At 51.2% G+C, this 25,466-nt stretch overlaps 1 protein-coding gene across 1 annotated transcript in view; it reads left to right on the top strand.

Moving 5' to 3' along the window:
• The first annotated feature begins 6,777 nt into the window (after positions 1-6,777).
• Positions 6,778-25,466, top strand: part of PFKFB3 (6-phosphofructo-2-kinase/fructose-2,6-biphosphatase 3) — a 42,781-nt gene continuing 24,092 nt past the window's right edge. The window contains exon 1 of the mRNA XM_061368650.1: positions 6,778-6,932. Coding sequence (XP_061224634.1) covers positions 6,917-6,932 — 16 coding nt within the window. The 5' untranslated portion in view covers positions 6,778-6,916. The remainder of the gene's footprint in view (positions 6,933-25,466) is intronic.

Here is a 25,466-nt window from a genome sequence, read left to right as displayed (position 1 = left end):
CTACTACTGAGGATATCCTTGTCCTTCATAAAAAGAGTTTCCAGGATGAGCTGCACCAGAATCAGTTCTCTGAAGACTGGAGTAGAGTGAGAGCATCCATCCAGCTGAGGCAGCTTACAGCTGCACCTAGCACTGATGTGTTCCTGACCAAGTGCAACTGCAACCCTCTTCCATTTCCCAGTAAAGCAAGAGCTTGTAATCAAGAGCTTCCTATATTGCTCACAAGCACTTTCTGTACCAGTAACTGCAGTACTATGTGGTAATGGTTGACTCCTTCAGAGAATCCGTGCCTTTAGGTGCTGAGGCAGTTGTCCTTAAGAGAGGAACAAGGACTGATTGTATTAGCAGTGCTCTGCCTGTTAATTTGCTGTCAGCTGAGTGATGAAAGGATACAGCCTGTCTGCAGCTGGAGCCTTGCTTTGCTGCTTTGAAAACCCTTGTGGTTTCTCTGGTGCTGTCTGGATTTCTAAGCCTCCATTAGCATTTCTGTAAGGAAGGAGACCCTTCCAGAGAGACAAGCATGGGGTGGGCTGTCACACCACGGCTCCTAGGACCATGCACTGGCCAGGCTCCAGCTACTGCTCTTTGGCAACCAGCGCCTGAGTTTAGGCTTCCCCCTGTGCCACAAGGAAGAATGGAGGTTCTGTGGAACTCTGGATGTGTCAGCGAGGGGATGTGGCTGGCTGCTGTGCTGTGGAAAGTGGGGTTTGTGAGTAGCACCTGGCCTTGGGAATACAGGACTTCACTCTTGCCCTGTGATGCTGAAGATGCTATTCTATCTGCACAGCAGTTAAAGAGCATCCCAGAGCCTTTATCATCTAATCAGTTTAGTTTATGTGGAACTTCATTATTTCCCATGTGTTCTCAGGGCCTTTGCTGTCCTTTGAAATCCCCCCATGGACTTTCAGAACTGTGAAGGCTTTGAGGTTAGTGCTAGACTAAACCCATTGGCAGGGAGGCACTGATGGGCAGCATCATAGTCCAGAGTATGATGGCAACTACGAGGCAGCAGGAACAAATTGGTCCTTGCATCTGCTCTATGAATAAGGTTTCTGCTGTCCAAGACTCCAGTACTGGTTTCTTCTGAGTCCTGTACACCAGATCCAGATGGTTTGGGGAGTTTAGCATAAAATGTGAATGTTTTGTGCTTATTCCTAGAGTGGTAAAAAGCATGGGCAACCCTGGTGCTGTGTGACCATGGAGGAGCAAAGCAATTCCTACACACCACCACTGACTTCTATTTATGGCTGTAGAATGGGCTTCCTGGGTCCAGCTGGAGGTCAGGCAGCTCCTAACACGACACATGAGATTTGGTTGTGTATTGTATGCGAAGCTCATTTCTGTCCTCCTTTGGCCCAAAACTGCATTTCAGGCAGGAGGTTTCACCTGTGATGTAGTTGAGTGGATGGATGCATTTGCTTTTCCTTTCCTTGAATATTGGTTCACCGCAGTGTCCTGGAGAGACAACTGTTTGAGCTACGGAGGTGGAGGGGTGATGGTGCTCGGCGTAATGCATGAGAGATGATTGTGGGTATTTTGAGGTATTAACTCAATAACCAGTCTGTATGTGTGAGGAACAGACCTCGTGAATGTTCTTATCAACACACTGCAGAGTGAGCTGGAAAATGAACCTGTTCCTCAGAAGACTGTGGTGACATTCCATGCCTCATAGAGGATGCAAAAGCTGGCCATTATAGGAGGTGCTCCTAACGTCAGCCAGCTCCACAGCCTATGGGCCTTAACCCCTGGGCGGCTCTGGATGTTGTTATAGATACTCCTGTCTTGTGTCCAAATGAGGAGCTGCTCCTTTCTCCTCCTCAAGAAAGGATCTCTGAACTCTGAGCCTTTCTCTCAATGAGCACTTAGGTTGGTGAGATCACCCTTCTGTCCCTGCAGGTCACAGGGTTGGATGTGCCCTGTGATTTTACCTATTTACAGTGACAAAAGCTTTTGTGCCACTCAAGATGCAGCTCAGCAACTTAATGCAAGGAGGAGAAAATGCAGGGAAGGACTTAACTGCTGGAGAACAAAGGTGGGCAAAGCTAAAATCTTGCACTCTTATAAGAGAAATGGATGCCAAAGTCCATATGTGCTTGAGAGCTTACCCAGAGCTATGCAGTGGCTGACAGTAAATACAGATGTGGCCCTGTAGTGAGCTGTGCTCCTGGAGCAATCTCTGCATGTGGTGGGACTGAGCGTTGCTCATGGCTTTCTGTACACAGGAGCAAACTCACAGCTTTCCATAGCAATGAGCAAAGTCCTACTTGAGCAGGGGGAAAAATGGACCCTGAGGTGGAAAAGCTGCAGTGGAAGAGCAGCGAACTGAGAGCCAAAGAAAGCATTGCACTCAGTGGGAGAAGGGATAGTGTGGTACTTCTGCACATTTTTCCTCTCATCTCTGTTTTCTGATCCCTGCTGAGCTCATGATTGCGGCTTTATGGATTTTCCTTTCTTTCCCTTTTTTAGCATCAGGAAACAGAGAAATCCCAAAACCCAGGGATTCAAGCTGGGTTTCATTCTTATTAGTATGGATATGGAAGAGACCAGCTTTATGTCTTATGTCCAAGCAGCATTAACACACCCTAAGCTTTCAGCCCTGTAGACGTGGGCAGAAGGGGACGAGGAACTGGAAGCTCTGCTGCCCTGGACCATATCTACTGTGCAGGACACCTCATTGCCCTGCTGCGGTGCCTGACCGCCCATCTCTCCAGCACTGCTTGTTCATTATAAGATAACCCAGCTGATGCTGGGGATGCCTAAAGCAGGTACCAGAGATTTTGCAAGGATGCTTCCAGCAGCACATGCATGAAGGCCAAAACAACCTCAGCTGTATGGAAAACAGGATCTTTTCCAGGAGGATGACTAAAGCTTTCCTTGCTTCGCTCCTGATTCTTATTCCTCCTGTAGCAAGAATGTGGGGGTTTTCCAAAGCAGGTTTTAAGCATCTTCCCACTTCAAGCACACCCAGAGGAGGGACACCATAAAAATGAATTTATGGCATACCAAATCAATACATATATTGTTGGGTTTTTTTCTGATTTAGAAGAAAAGGGATTAACTACATGGCAAGGATTTGCCTGTGTGGAACAGCATTGATAGATTGTTGCTTTGGATGCATCAGAAAGATGGAGATGTTTCTCCAGATGCGATGTTTTCTCTTCAGTGCCAAGTGGTTGTGCTCAAAATCTCAAGGGTGGAAATCAATGGAGAGGGAAGACTGAGTTTTTTGCATGGAAAGAGCAACACCACAGTTAGAAACCTGCTGTAGGAAAGCCGCTGAGGTACATGACAGTGGATGGTGCTGCTGCAGTATTCCCTGCGTGCAGGTCATTCCCAGGGAATGCTGCCCCGTTCCTTCCTTCTCTCCAAAACCCTGATAACTATTCAAAACAGGAGAGCAGGATCCAGAGCTCTGCAAGAGACAAGAGCACCTCTTCCTAAGTCTTTAACCTCCATCTCTCTAATCCAATTTGGTCTTGACACCTTTATGGAGCACTTAATCTCTGTGATATGAAGACGCCAGCTCTAATACCAGAGGTTAGTGAAAAGTAATCTGTCTAGGTCAGGCTGTAGGGTATGTGGAGGCTGGTTATAGCTTCCAAAAGCTTATCATTCCCAGTCCTTGCTGCATCTTAAACCCTGATGACCTGGTTGTGCTGCCTGCTCTCCCAGCAGAAACAGCATTGCCATTGCAAACAAGAGGCCCGAAACCAACTTTCCCTTCAGCAGGGCAGAAACATTAGGCTGATTGAGATGTGGAGCTGGGTACCAGGTGTCTGGGGCTGTGGGAGGGATAGCAAAGGCCTTGAGCTGAAAACAGCAGCCTCAGGGCTATACACAACTCACTGATGGTCACCGAAGTGCAGCCTTAGGTGTAAATGCATCATCTCAGATGATGAGAGGAGTCCTAGAGACTGCTTAGGTGTAAATGCATCATCTCAGATGATGAGAGCAGTCCTAGAGACTGCTTAGGTATAAATGCATCATCTCAGATGCATTTACACCTCAGTCCTAGAGACTGTTTAGGTGTACATGCATCATCTCAGATGATGAGAGCAGTCCTAGAGACTGCTTAGGTGTAAATGCATCATCTCAGCAAGAGCTGAGCAGTGGGATAAGGGCATGATGCTGGCAGGGGGGGCAGCAGCTCCCTGCAACGTGTGACCAAGGGGGTGAGGCTCAGAGCCTGCCTGAGCACTCACACATCTTATAAAGGACAAGATAGGATTATGCAAGCTGGATCGATGGTGTGAGCATGTCCCATGACATCCCAGCACCAGCAGTTACCAGCACCCTCATCCTTCTTGGGCTTGTGCCACACAAGCCATTCAGAAGGTTATCAATATTTGAAATGAGCTGTTTGCATTATGATTTGCCTGTAGTGAAGGAGATCCCCTGAGTGATGCTCAGGCTGAAAGCACTGAGTGGCTCCAGCCCAAGCAAAGCATCCTTGTCTCGCAGACTGCTCCCACCCATTATTGCACCACTAACTGGAAAGGGAGGCCAGCTCAATACTGATTTCCTGGCTGGGCAATCACTGACACAAAGATCCATTCCTCTCTGTATAGACAGAGATGTCTCTGCTTCTCCTAGGTACGTGCAGGAGTCCTGAGCCATGTAGGTCTCTCCTGTACCCCTTGATACAAAGCCTGGTTGTGCTCACCTATAGATTCGGTGCCAGGCAAGTTACATCTCCATCTTTATCCTGTCCAAAGAGGGGTTTTGGGGGTTAAGGATGAGGCTGAGGGCTGCAGTTACAGCATCTCAGCCATAAAAATGGGGTTTTAAACCTGGGGGAAAGGTAAAAGGACTCTTTGCTGGGTTAGTTGTAACTAAACAACTCCTCTAAAATACTATTTGCCTAAAGTATTATCATGCTTTTGTTTTAGAGCCAGCATCCTACAAGACACAGCTGGGAAAGGTCAATACAAACCAGTAGGATTCAAATATCCTGCAAAATTCCACTGCTGGGTGATTTTTCTCCAAGAAAATGGTTTCCTGCTGCAGCCTGTCCTGCCATGTTCTCCAGGGACAGGGAAGAACCAGCAGCTCTAACTGGTTGCAGTGGCTGGATGGAAGCCCAGCAGCCCATGCAGCCAGGTCTGGTGTGCTTCTGTCCCTCATGGTGCTGAGGATGCAGCAGCGTGGGAGGATGCTGCAGTGATCGGTCCCAGAGCAGGGAAAAGGCAGCGATGCCATGTAAGACATTGATGTCCCTGCTGGAGTTCCAGCTCTTGTAACAGAGCCTGAGGGGTATTTTTTGGGTGCTCTCAACCCACTGCTCAAACAGGCTTCTCCAAGGGGAGACTGAGTCAGATCTGTTCACTGGAGCAGATGGAGAGCGCTCACCTTGAGCACCAGTAAGGTCAGTGGGGCTGCAGCCTGCACTAGCTGGGCAGGGAGGCTTTAAACCACCACAGCCACTAGCACAGGGATGCTTTGAGGAAGGTCTTGGCAGGAGAAACCCACAGGGAGCAAAGACACAGCAGAGAGCTCATGGTGTGGCTGTTAACCACCAAGATGGGGTCCACACCTGCGTAGCTGGAGTTTCTCTTGAGCTAGCTCCAAGCCAATGCCTCTTTCTACATCCAGGGAGGAAAGTAAAGGAACCACAGTGAAAATAAGCCACTTTCTCATGTGAGAATGCCCACCTTTGCATCCTGCTGCACCCTGAGCTGCAGGTTGGATGGGAGAGATCAGGACACACAGACCTGACTGTTCCAAATACCTAGGCTCAGCTCACAGCTTATCTCAGCTCTCAGTCCGGATGTAATTGCAGAAGCTGGCTTTGCACATCCTCAGCATGGGGGTTAGCACAGCAGGATCTGAGCCTCCAATTCATAGAGTCTTGGAATCCCACACTGCTCTGGTTTGGAAGGGACATTGAAGCTCCTCCAGCTCCAACCCCTGCCACAGGCAGGGACCCCATCCACTGGAGCAGCTTGCTCCAAGCCCCTGTGTCCAACCTGGCCTTGAGCACTGCCAGGGATGGGGCAGCCACAGCTTCTCTGGGCACCCTGTGCCAGCGCCTCAGCACCCTCACAGGGAAGAGCTTCTGCCTAAGAGCTCAGCTCAGTCTCCCCTCGGGCAGGTTCAAGCCATTCCCCTTGGCCTGTCCCTACAGGCCCTTGTCCCAAGCCCCTCTCCAGCTTTCCTGCAGCCCCTTTAGGCACTGGAGCTGCTCTAAGGTCTCCCCTTGAGGAGCCTTCTCTTCTCCAGGCTGAACCAGCCCAGCTCTCTCAGCCTGGCTCCAGAGCAGAGCTGCTCCAGCCCTCGCAGCATCTCCATGGCCTCCTCTGCACTCGCTCCAACAGCTCCACGTCCTATTGCTGCATCCAATTGCCTTTACCTTGGATGCTCCAGCCCGTGCAGGGGCAGACAGGAGATACTGAGCTTGAGGCTCTGAGTTTATGCCTTCCTATTTGAAGCAGTTGCATTTTCCCAGCTTGGCCCAGTACTACCATAGAGAAGACAGGATCAGTGCTCTGCTGAGCTCAGAAGGCTGGCAGAGGGGATGTGGGAGGCCAAAACCCCATTATCCCACACATATCCATTACAGTCAGTTCTCTCTTGGTCCTACCAGGAAAGATAAACACCACCACAGACAAACCCAAACCCCACTTCTCAGTGCCTTCCCCCTCTTTCTAACAGCATCAGCTCCTCATGCTGTCCCTATTGCCCCCCTCGCAGCCCCACTGCCTCCGGGAAGCAAGGGGTTAAAAGCTCCGAACCAGCAAGCACACTTCCTCCTCTCTGCAGTGCCTGCCTCCCAATGACGCTGGTTTCTGCCTTGCTTTGCCCAAATATGTCCGTTTCCTCCTAAAAGAAGGAAGAAAGAAGATAGAAATCAAGAAGAAACAGATCTATAGAGAAGAGCAAGTCATCGCCACGGTGGAAGCCTGCATCCCGCCGCCCCATGCCGTTCCGCAAAGGTAAGATCGGGGTGTTCAGCATCGCAGAGGGCTCTCCTGAACTTGGAGGGGGGATCTGTGGGTCCAGGGCTCTGAGGCTGGGTTCCGTGTGGTGTCTCCTTGGTGGGAGATGGGAGCACCGGGTGCTTTGCTGCAGCGTTGGCTTGCAGCGGAGGATGCGGGACATCGTTGATGCTGGTGGGGATGGGCCTGTAAAGGGCAGTGGTTTCCCCTCTGCATTTCCTTGGTTGTAGTGTTTTCATCTCCTTGCTGCGGGGTATAAGCTGCTCTGGGTGATGCTAGTGCTGAGGAGGAATGATGTTGCCAAGCAGGGGGATGCTGCTGGGGGTTGTTTTGGACATGCAGGGTGAGAACTGGCAACCTGCGGGTGTTCGTGGTGGCCTTTGGGGGATGCTTAGCTGGGAGCCTGGGAGGCGAGGCCGGGGAGGTAAATGGGTTTTGAGAAGGGTATCCCAGCTGGGCAACCCTCTTTCACATCAGTGAGCTCTCAGATCTGCACCACAAACCATTTCTTTCACCCCAAACTCCATCCCATCAGCTGGCAGCAATTCCCCTTTGCCATCCTTTGGCTTGGCAGCATGGGGCAAGAAGGACCCAGCTATGAGACCTAAACCCCTGATGCTCCTTCTGTACTGCACTGCAGTGGGGATGGATGAGTTTTCCAGCCTCTCCAGACTGCTGTGAAGCAGAGGTCCTTAACTTCACCTCCTCCTTATCCCAGAGGGGTATCACAATGCAGGCACGGTGGCAAACAGCTCATGACAGCCCCTTCTCCTAGCAGCAATACGGGGAGGAGAAACAGAGGGGAAAAGTCTTCTTCACAAGACACAAAAGCCAGGGAAGCAGGGTTAAGCAGGGATGTGCAAGGACACAGGGAGAAGACGCTGCTCAGCATCTAACCCAGATGCTTTGCTGAAGTAGATCAGTGTCTCTGGACTGGTGTCGTGCTGGGGCAGAGGGTACCACTGCAGGGATGTCACCCACGGAGGGTACATGGGAGGGAATGAGAACTGGGGAGGGAGGGAGGGCTGGGTTTGGTCCTCACCTCACCCTGCTCTGGGGAGGATGCCCTGGGTATGTGGGGATTTGCCCACAGTGATGCTCACATGAGATTTACGTGGGCTGTTAAGGCTCAGTGAAGGGCGATGTGTTCACACCCTCGCATCTTGACAGTGCAACACCCTTCAGGTCTTGGTTTAAGCTTAGGTGGCAAATGGGTTCATATAGAGCAGGAGAGATGCTGGGGATGGGGGAAGAAAGCAGTGTGTCAGGATTTAAAGGCACTGAGCCCTTGGGGATGAGCATGGGGAGCTGGGGGGAGCTTTATGCTGGAGAAGAGCTCACGTGGCTCTGTTGCAGCCTCAGCAGGGAGCTAGTGGTAGAAATGACAGGAAGGTCTCTGGCCCTTGGGAACACAGGATGGGTTTGCAGTAATGAGGATGTATTTCCATGCTCTATTTCCATGTATTTCCATGCTGTCCTGCCCAGCACACGTGAATGGGGAGGACCCATTTGTTGGGCACCGTGCTGTGCTTGCTGTCACCACTGGATACCTGGGACTAAAGCCTTGCTGCGAGCAGTTCTTGTACTGCAGCCGTTGGGCCACGCTTGCAGGCATGGCTCGTCTACAGACTTCCTCTAGAGGTCAACCTTGAAATGCCAGAGGAGCTGCCAGCTGCTCCTTGCATCCTCTTGCAGCGCTGCCTTGGGGAGAGGTGGAGAGGCCAAAGTGAATGGGTTTTGTCATAGAACCCCAGACTGGTTTGGGTTGGAAGGGACCTTAAAGCTCACCCAGCTCCAACCCCTGCCACGGCCAGGGACCCCTTCCACTGGAGCAGCTTGCTCCAAGCCCCTGTGTCCAACCTGGCCTTGAGCACTGCCAGGGATGGGGCAGCCACAGCTTCTCTGGGCACCCCATTCCTTTCCTTTGGGAGCCTTTTGGGAACAGCATCTAACCCCAGGGCTCAATCACTGCTCCCCGGATCCAGGTTGCACAGACAAGGGTCTGGACTATCCCATGGAGTAAAATGCAAACCCCACCACTAGCTCTGCCAGTTCCTTGCAGCTTTGGCATCACTTTCCTGGCTCTCTGTGACAAGTCTGTGCTAGGTCCTCATTATTTGGCTCTGTTCTGCCTCCTTTCTCTTGGAGCATTGTCACCAGTGGCATTGCCCCAGGATCTGCCCTTTGTGTCTATACAACAGTTTCAGTACAGCCAACCACAAGGCATTTGGCAGTTTCAGATGCTCAGGGGAGGTGTTTCTAGCAGTGATGGTCAAGGACAGATATAAGGAATGAGCTTAGGGCAGGAATTAATATCTTACAGCATCGCTGCACCAGCCGGGAGCGCTGATCCCCCAGTGATGCTGTTACCCTGGCAAAGCCCCATCCCCGCTGCAGCTCTGCTGGCAGGACGAGTTGGGAGCTCGCACCTAAAATGCCCTTCACCCTGTCTGGATAATGTGCTTTAATTCCTGTGCTGACACAGGGCAGCCGAGGAGCGGGCAGGTGATAAGCAGCAGGATAGTGCCAGAGAGCGGGACATCTGTCATTTGCTGAAGGACAAATGAGGTCCTGGGGCTGTTGCTGGCTGGGAAGGAGCTGGAGATAAGACTGAAAGCCAGTGAGGAGAGATTGAACGTGTGATGCTGGGAGCGACTGGTTCCCATTAGCAAGCTGGCAAGGGCATGACCGATGGTGCAAGGTGCTTCCCAGCTGGAAAAAGCCTGACACCATGAATGTATTATCATAGAATCATAGACTCGTGGAATGGTTTGGGTTGGAAAGGACCTTAAAGCTCATCCAGTTCCAACCCCCTGTCACTCTTAACAATACTTCTCTTTATTAGGCCTTTTTGCTTTCTGGTAGCAGATCTTAGGACAACTTCTGGTCTCGTTTCTGCTTGCTGAGATCAAGGAGGTTCTTGTTGGCAGGAGCAAAGGTGCCTTTTGCACATGAGTGTGAAGGGAAAGGGCAGGACAGCACCACATCCACACGTTACTGTCCCTGCTGCGCACCCCCTTCTCTATCAAGCACTTCCTGATATCACAACTTCAGATAGTCAGACTGTAGCACCCTCTGATGGGAAGCTATCTGCTTTTACAGTGATTACAACTAAGGCAGAGATTTGCCTTTCTTCAGCTTTTTGGTATTAAAAAGGATAGGTTTGCCCCTTTGGGATGCTTTCTGGCTTGCTGGCAGTGCTGCTGCGCTTGCTGGTCATATCCCCCATCGCTCCTCGATGGACTTTCCTGGCAGCATGGAAAACTTTTTGTCCAGAGCTTCCCATCAAAGGCACTGGGGGGGTTTATGGGCACTGAAGGTGCAGAAAAGCAGGTACCTGCTCACTGCTGTAGGTGTCTGCTCACTGCTGTAGGAGTCTGCTCACAGTTGTAGGTGTCTGCTCACAGTTGTAGGTGTCTGCTCACAGTTGTAGGTGTCTGCTCACTGGTGTAGGTGTCTGCTCACTGGTGTAGGTGTCTGCTCGCAGTTGTAGGTGTCTGCTCACTGATGTAGGTGTCTGTTTGCAGTTGTAGGTGTCTGCTCACTGGTGTAGGTGTCTGTTCGCAATTGTAGGTGTCTGCTCACTGCTGTAGGTGTCTGCTCACAGACTCAGGTGCCTGCTCACAGATGCAGGTGTCTGCTTACTGATGTAGGAGTCTGCTCACTGGTGTAGGTGTCTTCTCACTGGTGTAGGTGTCTCCTCACTGGTGTAGGTGTCTGCTTGCAGATGTAGGTGCCTGCTCACTGGTGTACATGTCTGCTCACTGGTGTACGTGCCTGCTCACTGGTGTAGTCGTCTGCTCGCAGTTGTAGGTGTCTGCTCACTGGTGTAGGTGTCTGCTCGCAGTTGTAGGTATCTGCTCACAGATGCAGGTACCTGCTCACTGGTGTAGGTGCCTGCTCACTGGTGTAGGCGTCTGCTCACAGTTGTAGGTGTCTGCTCACTGATGTAAGTGTCTGCAGTTGTAGGTATCTGCTCCCAGATGCAGGTACCTGCTCACTGGTGTACGTGTCTGCTCACTGGTGTAGGTGTCTGCTCACTGGTGTAGGTGTCTGCTCACTGATATAGGTGTCTGCTCACTGGTGTAGGTGTCTGCTCACTGGTGTAGGTGTCTGCTCACTGGTGTAGGTGTCTGCTCACTGGTGTAGGTGTCTGTTCGCAATTGTAGGTGTCTGCTCACTGCTGTAGGTGTCTGCTCACAGACTCAGGTGCCTGCTCACAGATGCAGGTGTCTGCTTACTGATGTAGGAGTCTGCTCACTGGTGTAGGTGTCTTCTCACTGGTGTAGGTGTCTCCTCACTGGTGTAGGTGTCTGCTTGCAGATGTAGGTACCTGCTCCCAGATGCAGGTACCTGCTCACTGGTGTAGGTGCCTGCTCACTGGTGTAGGCGTCTGCTCACAGTTGTAGGTGCCTGCTCACTGGTGTACATGTCTGCTCACTGATGTGCGTGCCTGCTCACTGGTGTAGGCGTCTGCTCGCAGTTGTAGGTGTCTGCTCACTGGTGTACATGTCTGCTCACTGGTGTAGGTATCTGCTCACAGATGCAGGTACCTGCTCACTGATGTAAGTGTCTGCAGTTGTAGGTGTCTGCTCACTGGTGTACGTGTCTGCTCACTGGTGTAGGTGTCTGCTTACTGATATAGGTGTCTGCTCACTGGTGTACGTGTCTGCTCATTGATATAGGTGTCTGCTCACTGGTGTACGTGTCTGCTCACTGGTGTAGGTGTCTGCTCACTGATGTACGTGTCTGCTCGCAGTTGTAGGTGCCTGCTCACAGATGCAGGTGCCTCCTCACTGATGTAGATAGATGTCTGCTCGCTGCCATCTGCTCAAAGGGCAGGAGGAAACACGTGGCCCCATCTCTCCTGACTCACCAGCTCATGCCTGTGTCAATCCATCACCTTGTTTTCAGTTAGCACCTTTCCTGGAAGGCTGGAAACCCCCTCCTTGTCCTGCTTTAACCCCTAGGAGCTATTTCTTGCCAGGGTATTTTCCCTCTGGCTTTTGGTTTCATTGCATCCCTTTGCGCCTCAGCGGCTTCTTGAGTGCAACACCAACAAATGACCCAAAGGAACAGGTGCCTGTCCCCCCATCACACCCCACACAGCACGTCCCTGCAGCTCCAAGAAAGCTCTTGGGGAACATGATCCCTCCGCTGCCTCTTTGACATTACACTTTAGCATTTAGTCATGGAGAGCTTCTAATGGGTTTAAGGAGCCGCTGTGATTAGTGGTTGATGCTCTTGGTGCTGTGCTCCATCTTTCATGATGGAGGGCATGCCAAGCTTTGGTGGGAAGGGGACACCCTTTGCAGGAGGTGAAACCATCACCCGACTTCAAGCTGTTGTAAAGGTGGGATCTGTAAGGGCCCATGGGGGTTTTGGGCAGCCTGATTGCTCCCCAGAAACCCTCTGGTGAGGAGAGATGGGTTCTTCCCTCCTCTCAGACTTCCTTAGTCTGGGAGCTGAAACCACGTGAAGATGCAGTTGCTGGTAGCACATCCTCATCTCCTACCCCGGGAGCAGGCAGACATGGCTGGAACCTGCCTTCCCAGGGCCAAGTAACTCAGGATGCTGGAAGATGGCCTCATTTTGGTGTCCTGCCTCCCTCCTGCATGGAGGGGGAAGGACTTTGATGTATTTACACAGTGAGCAACCCTGGTGCTTTCTATCCATGCCACCAGCTGAAGACCAGTCTCAGTAGCCTTGTTATAGAGTCACAGGATCCCAGCCTGGTTTGGGTTGGAAGGGACCTTAAAGCTCATCCAGCTCCAACCCCTGCCACGGGCAGGGACCCCTTCCACTGGAGCAGCTTGCTCCAAGCCCCTGTGTCCAACCTGGCCTTGAACACTGCCAGGGATGGGGCAGCCACAGCTTCTCTGGGCACCCTGTGCCAGCGCCTCAGCACCCGCACAGGGAACAGCTTCTGCCTTATCTCCAACCTGAACTTCCCCTGTTTCAGTTTGAACCCATCACCCCTTTTCCCAACGCTACAGCCCCTGATGAAGAGTCCCTCTCCAGCATCCTTGTAGCTCCCTTCAGACACTGGAAGCTGCTCTGAGATCTCCATGCAGCTTCTCTTCTCCAGGCTGAGCAGCCCCAGATCTCTCAGCCCGTCTCTGTAGGAAAAGCCCATCTGGCTGCACTTGGCCCATGAAGAAGGGTCCAACCCCTCCATAGGAAGCTCAGCAGGGGCTTGGGCTTTACCCCAGTGCTGAGATCCCCCCTCCTGCCACTCTCAATGTGGCATCCCACCACCTCCAACATTCTCTCTGGCACCAGGAGCTGTGCCGCTGGCATGCCGAACCGTTCCCTAACACACCCTCGGCGATGGAGAAACTCACCTCGGCATCAGGACAACTCCAAAGGCTGCAGATCAGATGAGCAGGGGTTGAGGGACGTGGGAGGATTTCCAAACCAGCAGCTGGGAGGCGGGATCCCAGTTTGCCCAGTGCGTGCGTGCACACACGCAGCCACACACGTCTCTGCAGGGCACCCTGCTCCTTATGCCCTGCATAACCCCAGTGTGTGGCTGATCACAAGCACAGGAGGAGGGATGAGCCCTGGATGGGAATCAAGATCAAACCCACACACGCAGGTTGAGATTTCCATTGTGGTTTTCCCCTATGTTTATGTTGGAAAGGACCTTAAGACCATCTAGTTCCAGCCTCCTGCCATGGGGAGGGAGATCTCACTTTAGACACCTCCTAATACCTGGGCAAGTTTTCCTGTTACCTACCTGAATTGTTCCTTGCTATAAAGAACATCTATTGCTGTCTTCATAGCATTCTTTTTCATCCTGCAAGCTATTCCCATATTTTCTACTCCACTTTTCTCATTCCTGGAGCACAAAATCACTCTTGTGCTCTCCCATGTATTCCATTCTGGAAGCATCTCCTTGGTGCTGCCCGTCCTAGGTTAAACCTCTTCCCAAAAGCATGGAGCATGGAGTGGGACATGCCCTTCCCTAGCGCTGAGGAACCAGCACCATCCGGGCCAGAAAACCAAACCTCCTGCACGTTCTATGCCACCTTCCTGGTAAAACAGCCCGGAATTGGACTTTCCCATTGGATTTTCATTATGATTTTCTCCAGGCTCATCATGCTGCTTGTTCATAGTTGGCTGCTGAGGCATTTATTCTCCTTCTTCTCAGTCCTTCAACCCTCACTGGATGGTTTCCAGCTCTATCACTTGCCTCAGGGGAAACTGAGGCACGGCAGGGTGCAGCTACACGCTGGATGCCACGGTCATTGTGGCTTTAGCTGCTCTTATCCACAGATCCAGGTCACTTTGCATGGATCCTGGCTGCGCCAGTGCATCCTGCAGTGTGTCTGCACCAGGTTGGTACATTTTGGCGTGCATCACTGGTCCATACCCTACCACAGTGCAATGTGGAGCTTCAGTATCAACCTATGTGGGTAGGAGCAGGGTGTTAAACCCAGCTGGGGTTATTTGGGTTGGAAATCAGGGAAAGCTTTGCTCAGCCCTGGAGCAGGTTATTTGAGGTGGAGAGGCAAATGTCTCCCTGTGAACCAGATTGGGGAGAAATGATGCTCCTTTGGGGTCGGGGAAGGGGCGATGATAAATCCACCGGGAGAAGGAGGTGCTTCCATGTTGTTGCACAGCCCCAGCCTGACTTTGTGCTCTCCTGATGGGCCTGGCAGCCAGCATCCAAGCAAGGACACGGCAGGGTTGGTATTAAACAGCTCTGACCCTTCGGACAACCTGATTTCTCCCTTGCCTTGACGCCGGAGCCTGTTTGCTCAGCCTGGCGCAGGGCAGCGAGCTGGGCCTGTTTCCTGATGTGTTTATGACTTGTTGGCCATAGCAGCTCGCTGGCACGCAGGGACACCGGGAATGCCGGGGATGCCGGAGCACGTGCCAGCCCCGGGAAGCGGCACGGGCTGTGCATGCTCCATTCGCATGCACGCAAGGGAGGGAACGCTGCCAAGCTCCGCGTGCCTGACCCAGAACCGTCCCAAGCAGCTGCAGCCTCCTCCAGAGACAGGCGAAAGGGGCATGAGCGGTGCCAGAGGGGCTGCTGGGCTTCCCGGGTACTTCCAGGAAACATGGAGAACAGCTAAGATGGGTAAACACCAGGGATAACAGGCTGGGACAGGAGGTGTTTGTGTCCTGATGTACTGCGGGAGGAATAGGGTGTTTTGCCTCCTGCACGCAGATCTGGCTGCAAGCCCCAGAATGGATGCGAGCTCCCTGTTTTGGGCAGGATATTCCGGCCGCTTCGGCATAGGCAGGAGGATGGGTTGTGCTGCGCGTGTCTTGCTCGTGGCTTGAAGGCCGCTGAGTGATTGGCAGGGGTGATTTCTGTGCCTTGGAGACTGGATTAGTCTGTCCCTAAAAATATAAACGGACACTGCCAGGTTCCCCTGCACAAGCAGAAAGTGAAGGATCCTCAGTCAGCAATATAAGTTTATTTGGAGGAAAATTCTCCTTTCATAGAATCCCAGAATGGTTTGTGATGGAAGGGACCTTAAAGCTCATCCAGTTCCAACCCCTGCCATGGGCAGGGACCCCTTCCACTAGAGCAGCTTGCTCCAAGCCCCTGTGTCCAACCTGGCCTTGAACACTGCCAGGGAAACATCCCACCATTGATGCCAGTAGGAGACTTTGGCATGCCTGGTGCACAAACTGGGGGGTTTGGCTTGCTTTTTTCTCCCACTCACTGATTTTCTTATGGATCTTCCTTATTAGTAAGGGAGTTCTAGCAGGGACACTGCTGAGGCTGTGATTTGGGCTTGGGCAGACTGATGAAGCTCCTCCACTTCCAGCACCATGGGATGCTGCTCCGCTTTGTGCCAACACCAGTGCTCCATGCTCTGAATCCATGCTCTGAAAACAACATTCCCTTTGCAAAAAAACCTAAATATAATAATAAAGAAGGAAAAAAACCCAAACTATTGGCTTGTTTTCCAACATGGGTCCATCTCCCAGCCAGATCCTGTTCATAGATGAGGATGTGGCTTTGCGGTGGGAAGAGGGACTCAGAAGTGGCTTTGCTGCCAAAATCTCTATGTTGTTGAACTGACCTGAGCAGGAAGAGTTGAGACAGAAGAGACACCTGCCAAGGAGTGATTTCTGTGTTTGTTTCTCCAAGGTTGATTTGCCAAAGGCAAATGGATTTCTGCCTCCTTCCATCCATGGAGAACATACACATAGGGGAATGCAGCCAGGAAAGCCTTTGGTCCTCCTAAACATGAAATCAACTCTGGTTGCTTCAGTGTTTTCCCCCTTTCTTTCTTTTCATGCTTGTTGGCTGCAGCTGAGCTGCTCAGGCACAAGTCAAACACATTGGCATCATAGACAGGAGAGCAATTTAATAAACCATTAAATGTTCCATGGCTGTTGCAACAGCAGCAATTTGGGCAGCTTCTTGGCAGAGAACATTAAGGTGGGAGGAAGTCTTTTTCTGGGTATGGCTTTACCAGTCCAAATGTTGGAAAACCTGAGCTTGCCTTTTCTGGCTTGGCTTTGGATGTGGTGCTTGTAGCTTACAGCAATGGGGTTGTGTGGCCTTGATGGGTAACGGCTGCAAACAAGACAAGACAAGGCAATGTGGGATGTGGCTGGCATGTGCCAGCACCGAGTCTTAGTCACCCTGTTTCATTGATGACTGACTCCATCTGAATGCAAAAGGACCAGATGTTTGAGTAGCATCCGAAGGCAGCAGAGGCATGGGCTGCCAGGAATCAAGGTGGTGGTATGTGTGCTCTTGCACGTGTGCTTGTCCAGGCACGGGGGGCTGGATTGGACCCTCTCCAAGATGGGTTTTCAGTGTTATTTAGCTCTGAAATGAGTATCTGTGTTTAAGGAGGTGACACATAACACATCCATGTCCTGCAGATATGGAGGACTGCAGCTACTGACCCTCTGGCAACCCTTGCCTTCACCCCAGACCCATGCTGGTGGCATCCCCATTAGCCACAACAGCAGAAAGACCTTGCTTTTGCACAGCCAGCAGGTTTGGGAAGTGCTCTGGGCTCTGCCCATGCAAACTTCCATGGGTCTTGGCACCTTCATGGGCACAGACTGCAGCTCGTGGTGGCTTAATGCACAAGTCGGGAGACACAACCATCCTACAGAGCACCACAAGCACATTCACCCAGGAGTGGCAATGAGATGCCCATCATTTATGTGCCTGAAACAATCCAAACCTGGATGGTGAAAGCACAACATGAAGCAAAGGGAGGTCATGCCTTCAGCCCGAGCCTGGCTCTCTTTCTTTATTGGGAAGTTGGCAGGAGAGCCTGCCCGGGAGTCGGGTGCCTGTCAAATCTCTTGTTTACTCAAGCCTATCTCTAGCAGTTGTTTTAATTCAGCCTGAGCACTGGGTAAACAGCAAGGCTGGGAAATGTGAACCTTCCCTCTGACCTTACCGTTGCCACAGGCATCAACCCAGGAGGTGCAAGTAGAGAAGCGCAGAGCCACTGGTGCGGTGCAGGGTTGCACATGGGCATGGTGGGGATGAGCACACGGAGTGAGCCCATTTCTCCTGGAGTCATTTGTTTGGTTTTCAAGGAGTGAGAAGCTAAACTTGAACTCTGTCTGGGGCACTGGGTTTGTGCTGGGATTCCTTGGTGGCAGAAATACTGAGACAGATGCAATGAAAGCGGTTTTCCCCCTTCTCCATCCTATTTGGTGGAGATAGCTCATGGTGAATGGAAACATGTGCTTTCACCACTGCCACCACCACAGAGAATCATAGAATGGTTAGGGTTGGAAAGGACCTTAAGATCATCCAGTTCCACCTCCCTGCCATGGCAGGGACACCTCACACTAAACCATCTCACCCAAGGCTTCATCCAGCATGGCCTTGAACACCACCAGGGATGCAGCATTCACAGCTTCCCTGCGCAAACCATTCCAGTGCCTCACCACCCTCACAGTAAAGAATTTCTTCCTTCTATCCAATCTAAACTTCCCCTGTTTAAGTTTTAACCCATTACCCCTTCTCCTATCGCTACAGTCCCTAATGAAGAGTCCCTCCCCAGCATCTTTGAAGGCCCCCTTCAGATACATGGCTCTGGTTCTTAGCTCAAGGAACAGCAGTTGTTTTGAGGGGAAAATGGGTCACTTCCTAGCTCTATGAAGCACAGCATCTTCCCTTGTGGTTCCTATCAACCTGCCAGGGGGATGCAGTTTGCACCCAGTGCTGGTTTGCAGCTGCATGTTAAACTCCAGGGCAGAAATTTAAACATTAAGGTGAATTTTTTCATTTCCTATTTTTTTTCCAAGGACTTGTTAGCAACTTGTCACTGTGGGCTGGAAAATCTAAATGCACTGGAGAAAATACGTTGGCAGGAAGCTCCCCATATTGTTTCAGCTTGTCCCGAAATTGCAGAGAGATTTTCCACTAATATTTTCTCATGTCTGATGGAAAATATCAGGGAAATAAGGAATTCTGAAGATATTTTTGGATAATGTTAGCCGGTTTTTTTTTATTATTATTTTTCCCCAGCCAGGTCTCCATGGCATGGAAAAGAGTAGATGAAATGCATGAATTAAAAGCATCTGCTAGGAATTAGATAAGTGAAAATCTTTGCCCTATAAGCAGGAAAAGAAATAGGAAAACCCTGATAAGGGAATGTGGTTATTTAACTTCTGCATTCCAGCAACCTGTGTGATCTGATTCCAGTGATTTGGCTCCAAAAATTGGTTAGGAGGGCTGTTAGGAAACCAGATAGCTGAAAGGTTCCCTGGGGGAAGCTTTGACTGCAGGGAGTTCCAACAAAAGGGACAGAAAATCAGAGTATTCTCAGTTTCAACCTATTGACCATACACTTTCTCTTCGTTGTCTTGAAGCAGCTCCTGCAGGTCTCAGGCTTAAGAGCACATGATAACAGTCCCCACCTCTTAATGCCTTGTGGTTTTCCATCCATTGAATGGAGAGGTGAACCCTTGGGGAGTCTGATTCAAGGAACAGCTCAGGCTGAGGAGTGGCGTTGGTCTCACGAGTGGCTCTTCTTGGCCACAGTTGAAGTGTGTAGGACTCTGTTGGACAACCATCACCTGCCATTGCCTGTATCATCCCAGGCTTGTAAGGAAGCAGGGTTAAGCAGGTTATAGATATGGCAGACGTGCCTATAAGGGTGTAGGTGGAAGGATCCTCGGCACATGTGCGGTTTCAAAATGCATCTCCTCACCAAAGCTTTACTCTTCCTCCCTACATGGGAGTCTGGGGTGAACAAGGAATTGTGCTTTGTGTCACCTCGTGCTGGAGCACACCGAGATGTGTGTTGGGTGGATTTGAATGCAGAGAACACTGAGGTCTCCCTTTGTGCTAAAAACATCTCCAGGACATATCTCATCCTGATTTACAATCAATATCCACAGCAGGGCAAGTGTGTTGCTCTGGGAGTGCTCATTTCTCTCTGCAGATGGTAGAAGTCAAAGGTGACCAGTTCCTTGTAGACACCCAAAATGACACGAATCAGGGTGGATGCAGACACAGCAGGAGCCCTTCAGACCTGGAACATCTCCTTGCTGCTCAGCATCCCTCGAGGAACATTTCCATTTGAGCCTTCCAAGCAGTGCATATACTCCTGGGATGCTGCTTACTGGGATGGTATTTCATCACCCCTTGATCAAAAGTCCCTGTATTAGAAGCCAGTATTAGTAGGGAATGACAGCAGGGATAAAAAATACCCTTTTTCCTAGGCTGTGATTAATCCAGTGCATGTTGCTCCTACAAGCACCTCCTCCTCAACCAACAAGAATACAAACCATCACTTTTCTTCCCAAAAGCTTTCCTGTTGTAGCTTTCTGCATTACTTTGAAGAGATTCCCCAGCATCTCCTGAGTATCTGGCTTCATGCCATCATTGCCTACATCTCTTTAGAAGCCTCTTGGTTACCATGGCGATGCTGAGGTTGCCACTGGCCTGGGCTTGTTGCATCAGGAGGTGAGTCAGCCTCAGAATGAAAGGCCACAGCCTTTGCCATTGTTTGATTTAATAACCTGCAACGATGAGATAACGATCCAGGCTGTTAATGAAAGGTGGGTGTTAATAAGACGTTAGGAAATAGTTCAATAGCAAAGTCCATGGGATAATGACAGGATGTGATTTCCAGATGGTGACCATTTTCAGCTCTAAATGAGTTGAATAGTCTCATCCATAGGAGGGTTCATATCTGTCATTGAGGCCCTTTAGGCAGGAGAGCTGCATCCCAAACCATAGGATCACTGAAGGGTTTGGGTTGAAAAGGACCTTGAAGCTCCTCCAGTTCCAACCCCTGCCACAGGCAGGGACCCCATCCACTGGAGCAGCTTGCTCCAAGCCCCTGTGTCCAACCTGGCCTTGAACACTGCCAGGGATGGGGCAGCCACAGCTTCTCTGGGCACCCTGTGCCAGCGCCTCAGCACCCTCACAGGGAAGAGCTTCTGCCTAAGAGCTCAGCTCAGTCTCCCCTCTGGCAGGTTCAAGCCATTCCCCTTGGCCTGTCCCTACAGGCCCTTGTCCCAAGCCCCTCTCCAGGTTTCCTGCAGCCCCTTTAGGCACTGGAGCTGCTCTAAGGTCTCCCCTTCAGGAGCCTTCTCTTCTCCAGGCTGCCCCAGCCCAGCTCTCTCAGCCTGGCTCCAGAGCAGAGCTGCTCCAGCCCTCGCAGCATCTCCATGGCCTCCTCTGCACTCACTCCAACAGCTCCACGTCCCTCTTGTGCTGCTGCCCCAGAGCTGGATCAGGACTGCAGGGGGGGTCCCCCCAAAGCACAGCAGAGGGGAAGAATCCCCTCCTTTTATCTGCAGCTCATGCTTCTTCTCATCACAAATGCATCACTGGTCTGGGAATGCAGCTCTTCATTAACTTCATGGCATTGGTTCCTATAACAATCTGTGCTTAGAGGAGGGCTGTGATTTTAGCTCCTTCCTGCTGGATCTCCAACTTGCTGCATCACTTTGCAGCACTGTGCTAGTTTGGGCTGGGCTAGAGTTAATGTTCCTCGTAGTAGCTGGTGTGGGGCTGTGTTTTGGATGTGTGCTGTGTGTTTGTGCTGATTTATCTGGAAAAGGCTCTCCGGTAACATATGCCAGGCTTATGCCGGCGGCAGCAGGACAGGTAATATCTGATCTGGCAGCTGGGATAGAGTAACCCTGTAAACACACTTGGATTTCTGTGCTGGATCAGTGCCTTGGGGAAGGTTGTTGTGGCATCTTGCTTAGGGAGGAGGTGATCCAAAGTCGAGTAGATTTACACCCAGGACGTTCAGTGGGCAATTTCACACCCTTAACATCACAGGGCAAATGGGGAGTTCCTTGCACATAACTAAAAGTACCTGGGAATAGGAGGTACAACCCAGTGTCAGGCTAATGTGAGTATTGGCCACTCAGAGCCACTGACAGAGCTAAAACCTGAACTGTGCCTCTCTGACTGATCCTCACCCTTTCTTTTGGGATCAAGCCTGAAATCGGGCAGTCAGGTTTTATTTCAAGGAGAACCAGCATCAGATTCCCGAGACTGGAATATCCAAACCTCTTGCCATTTCATTACCCTCTAACCACTTTTTAAACCCTCATATTTCATGGAATCCCAGGCTGGTTTGTGTCAGAAGGGACCTCAGAGCTCATCCAGTTCCAACCCCTGCCACAGGCAGGGACACCTTCCACTGGAGCAGCTTGCTCCAAGCCCCTGTGTCCAACCTGGCCTTGAGCACTGCCAGGGATTGGGGCAGCCACAGCTTCTCTGGGCACCCTGTGCCAGCGCCTCAACACCCTCACAAGGAAGAACTTCTTTATATCTCATCTAAATCTCCCATCTCCACAACCCATGGAGTCAATTATGTTTATGATTTAGCCCTGTTTATAAACCCTGTTTATGGGGTGAGTTTTGTTTTGCACTGCTCTTGTAAGGTCAGGAACTTTCACAGGAGGTTGCTCAATCCTCCTGGACCTGTTTCGGAGCAGAGGTGCCAACGCTGGGAAGTGTCCCTGCTCCAGTGGATGTTGTGGGTTCAGAACGTTATTTCCAAGCTTATTCTTTTATAGAATGCAATTCTTAGAAATTATAGATGAAATCTCTTCCCTGTGATTTTAAATAGCACTGATTTTGGAGTCTCCTTTGGGATCATCAATGCTGCCTACTCAACACCCATTTTACACCTCCCCATCTCTAGCTTTCAGCTTTCCTGTGTCTTTTCCTGCCCACGGCAAGGGGTTGGAACTGGGTGATCTTAAGGTCCCTTCCAACCCAACCCATTCTGTTATTCTATCATTCCGTGATTCTTTGACTCCATGATTCCCAAGGACCTTTCAAAACCTGAGCACAGCTGGGGACACCCACCTCCCTCTGGGGATAATGGAGGGATGCTTGAGCGATTTTGCTTCTAATTTGATGAATTGTGATTAAATCCAGGCTCTCATCTTTCCTTCTTCCCCATATTCATTATGGCCTGCAATGCATTTGCAACTCTCCCTTTTCCTTTCCCATCCACCCTTAACTCACCCAATTATAACCAAATGCCTCTAGTTAATGCACAGATCAACAGCTCAAAAGAAACAGGGTTTGAACCCTCATCCTCCTGCTTGAAGGTCTCCTAAATGAAAAGGGATTTATAAGAAATACATTGGTTTTAGCAGTTCTGATGGCAGAGTATGACAGAGGGTTGACTTCAGGCAGAATTTACTGTCCCTGAAAGAGGGCAACAGAGGGCAAGTGTCAGCACAGGGGAGCTCAGAGCAGTGGCAAACAGGTCCTGAGGCTTGAATTGGTTGAAAAAGCAGTTTATAAAGAGTATGGAGAGCCCCTTTATTGCCAGTGGGCAGTGAAACGATGGGGTTTTTCCCTTGCCCATCATTGTATACCAGGTCATGTGCACAAAGAGCTGATTCTTGCCCCTTAAGGCTGAAGCGTTGGGAACCGCAGCCCCGTGCATTTCTGCAGCCTCTCTTGCCACGGAAGGCAGGATGAGCTCCTGGTGTGGTGTTTGACTGGGGCTGATACAGCGGGGTTGAGCCTCTGCAGGGATTTCCCTCTCTCATGCTCAGTTTCTCCATGTCTGAGACTGAACCCCTGGGAATTTTCCCTTGCTCTGCTTGCGGCTATTTGTAAGTAAAGGCATGTGAGTGGCAGCCCCACATGCATGCTCTGATGGCATTTCAGTGCTCGGCTGTTAGTAATGACTAGTTCCTTACAGTTGGGGAAGGAAGACGTTTGATGAGCACATAAAGTACAGTGAGAGTGCAATAGCTGCAAAACTGGACAGCTTGTCCCCGTGGAGGGGAATGGCTGTTTGCATCAGTGGGTGAAGGGAGGGAGGGCTCAGGGGAAACCTGAGCACACGATGTGCTTTGCTCTGCTCCCAGTTTCAAACATGAGAAGTGTCAAACCAAGGCTCTCCTCTGATTTCAGGGTAGGGGATTGCAAGTGTAGGGCATCCCATAATCACTGTAGGAAGCCCCAAATTGAAATAATACAGTGAATAAATAATTTTGCCTGGTCATTGTTGCTCTTCGGCCAGCAGTGGTGTCCATGCTGCAGGTTTGATGCTGTTGAGGAGGAAAAGGAGTGTGAGATTGCAAGGGTAGTGGGGAAAAGGGCAAGAAATGAGGAAGGGAAAATGTCAGATTAAAGAGAACCCCAGACTGGTTTGTGTTGGAAGGGACCTTAAAGCTCACCCAGTTCTAACCCCTGTCATGGGCAGGGACCCCTTCCACTGGAGCAGCTTGCTCCAAGACCCTGTGTGCAGCCTGGCCTTGAGCACTGCCAGGGATGGGGCAGCCACAGCTTCTCTGGGCACCCTGTGCCAGCGCCTCAGCACCCTCACAGCAAAACCTTTTTTCCATGGCAGAGCCCCTCAGTGTGTCACAGGGGCTGGTGCAGGAGCTCATCATGGTCCCACCAGCAGCAGGGTTGGGGCAGGCGGAGGGAGAGGGTGAGATGAGGATTGGGAGCTGTACCTCAGTGATGTAGGTACAGGTCGTACTTCACTCCTTGTTTATGTATTGAAATACTGTGGTGGGCAACAGGGAGGTGCAGACATGAAGGACCAAGATCTCCATCTTCTTCTCCAAGCCTGCTTATACCAGGCCTTTGCAAAACCCTCCCCACCATGAGCCTGACCCTCAGCAGCTTTGCAAACTCCGCACAAAGAAGTGCCATTAGCAGCAAAACCAGCTCAGCATCCAGTGGCTGAGAGGAGGGCCAACCACTTGGTTTCCTCCTTGACCTTGCTGAAAACCCCTGGTTCTCCTAATACGTTACAGCCAATATTCTCAGCTCCTCCAGGGTCCCACTGATGGGTTTTTGGGATGTTTACCAGTTGGTTTCTTTTACCCCTCAGTCAGCCCAGAGGAATGATGTTCTCTGTTGCAAGAAGGAGCTGCTGATGCACTAACAAGAATTCGGGCACCTGCTGCCTGACTTTTGCAACCTTCCTCCTAGGGTAGGGAGAACTGTTTACATCCGTGTACACTGAGGCTGTGCTGGAAACTGCTGCCCTGCAATGGAGCACATGTATGGCTGCATCTGTAGGAGAGTTAAGGCCCTACCTCGAATCCTGTGTTCAGCTCTGGGCCCCTCACTCTAAGAGAGACATTGAGGGGCTGGAGTGGGGCCAGAGAAGGGCAATGGAGCTGGTGCTGGAGCACAAGTGTGATGGGGAAGGGCTGAGGGACCTGGGGGGTTCAGTGTGGAGAAGAGAAGGCTCAGGGGGGACCTGATGGCTGCCTCCAACTGCCTGACAGGAGGATGGAGCCAGGAGGGGCTGGGCTCTGCTCCCAAGGAACAAGGGATGGGACAAGAGGAACCGGCCTCAAGCTGCACCAGGGCAGGTTTAGATGGAGCTGAGGAACAATTCCTGCCCCAGAGGGTGCTCAGGCATTGGAACAGGCTGCCCAGGGCAGGGCTGCAGGCACTGTCCCTGCAAGTGTTCACACAGCGTGGAGACGAGGCCTCAGTGCCACGGGGCAGTGGTGTCCTTGGCAGTGCTGGGAATGGTTGGGCTGGATGAGCTTAAAGGGCTTTTCCAACCCAAATAGTTCAATGATGCTCTATGGTGATGTATATGCATGGCTCCCAGCCAAAGTCTCCAAACTCCAGGTGCAGGGCTGGACCGCGCAACTCTGATCCCACCAGGAATCACGCACCACGTCCCCAACATGACACATCCTAAGCAGATGGTTCGTGTTGCACTGAACGTAGACACGAACGTGACTTCTCCTTTGCTTCCAAGTCTGCTTTAGAAGGGGAAAAAAAAATCAAAGAAGAAAAAAGGAGGATGAATCACGGCTTAGTCAGAGTTGGGGCTGCCAGAGAATCACTGCTGTTGCCTGGAGTTTGATGCCAAAGGAAGGGTGCTGGGGGAAGCTGGCCCCTTGGTTTTGGTAGGTTCTCCAAAGGGGATAGGGAATTTAGTCTGGGATTGTGATTTTGGGATGCATCCAGAGCCGAATGCCCCCATTCAGGATGCATTGCTCTTTGGTGGTTGAGCAGCAGGGGAAAAAGAAGGGAATTGAGCAGTTTGGGCTTTGGTGCTTTGGAGAAGTTCACAACCTGCAAACCCCATAAGAAACTCATGTCCC

This window comes from Neopsephotus bourkii, unplaced genomic scaffold, assembly GCF_033783945.1.
Source record: "Neopsephotus bourkii isolate Nb327-2 ecotype Australia unplaced genomic scaffold, CSIRO-AGI_Nbou_v1 NB_1434, whole genome shotgun sequence".
Lineage (NCBI taxonomy): Eukaryota > Metazoa > Chordata > Aves > Psittaciformes > Psittacidae > Neopsephotus > Neopsephotus bourkii.
The sequence above is the reverse complement of the archived record's forward strand: the minus strand, read 5'-3'. Positions and strand labels throughout refer to the sequence as shown.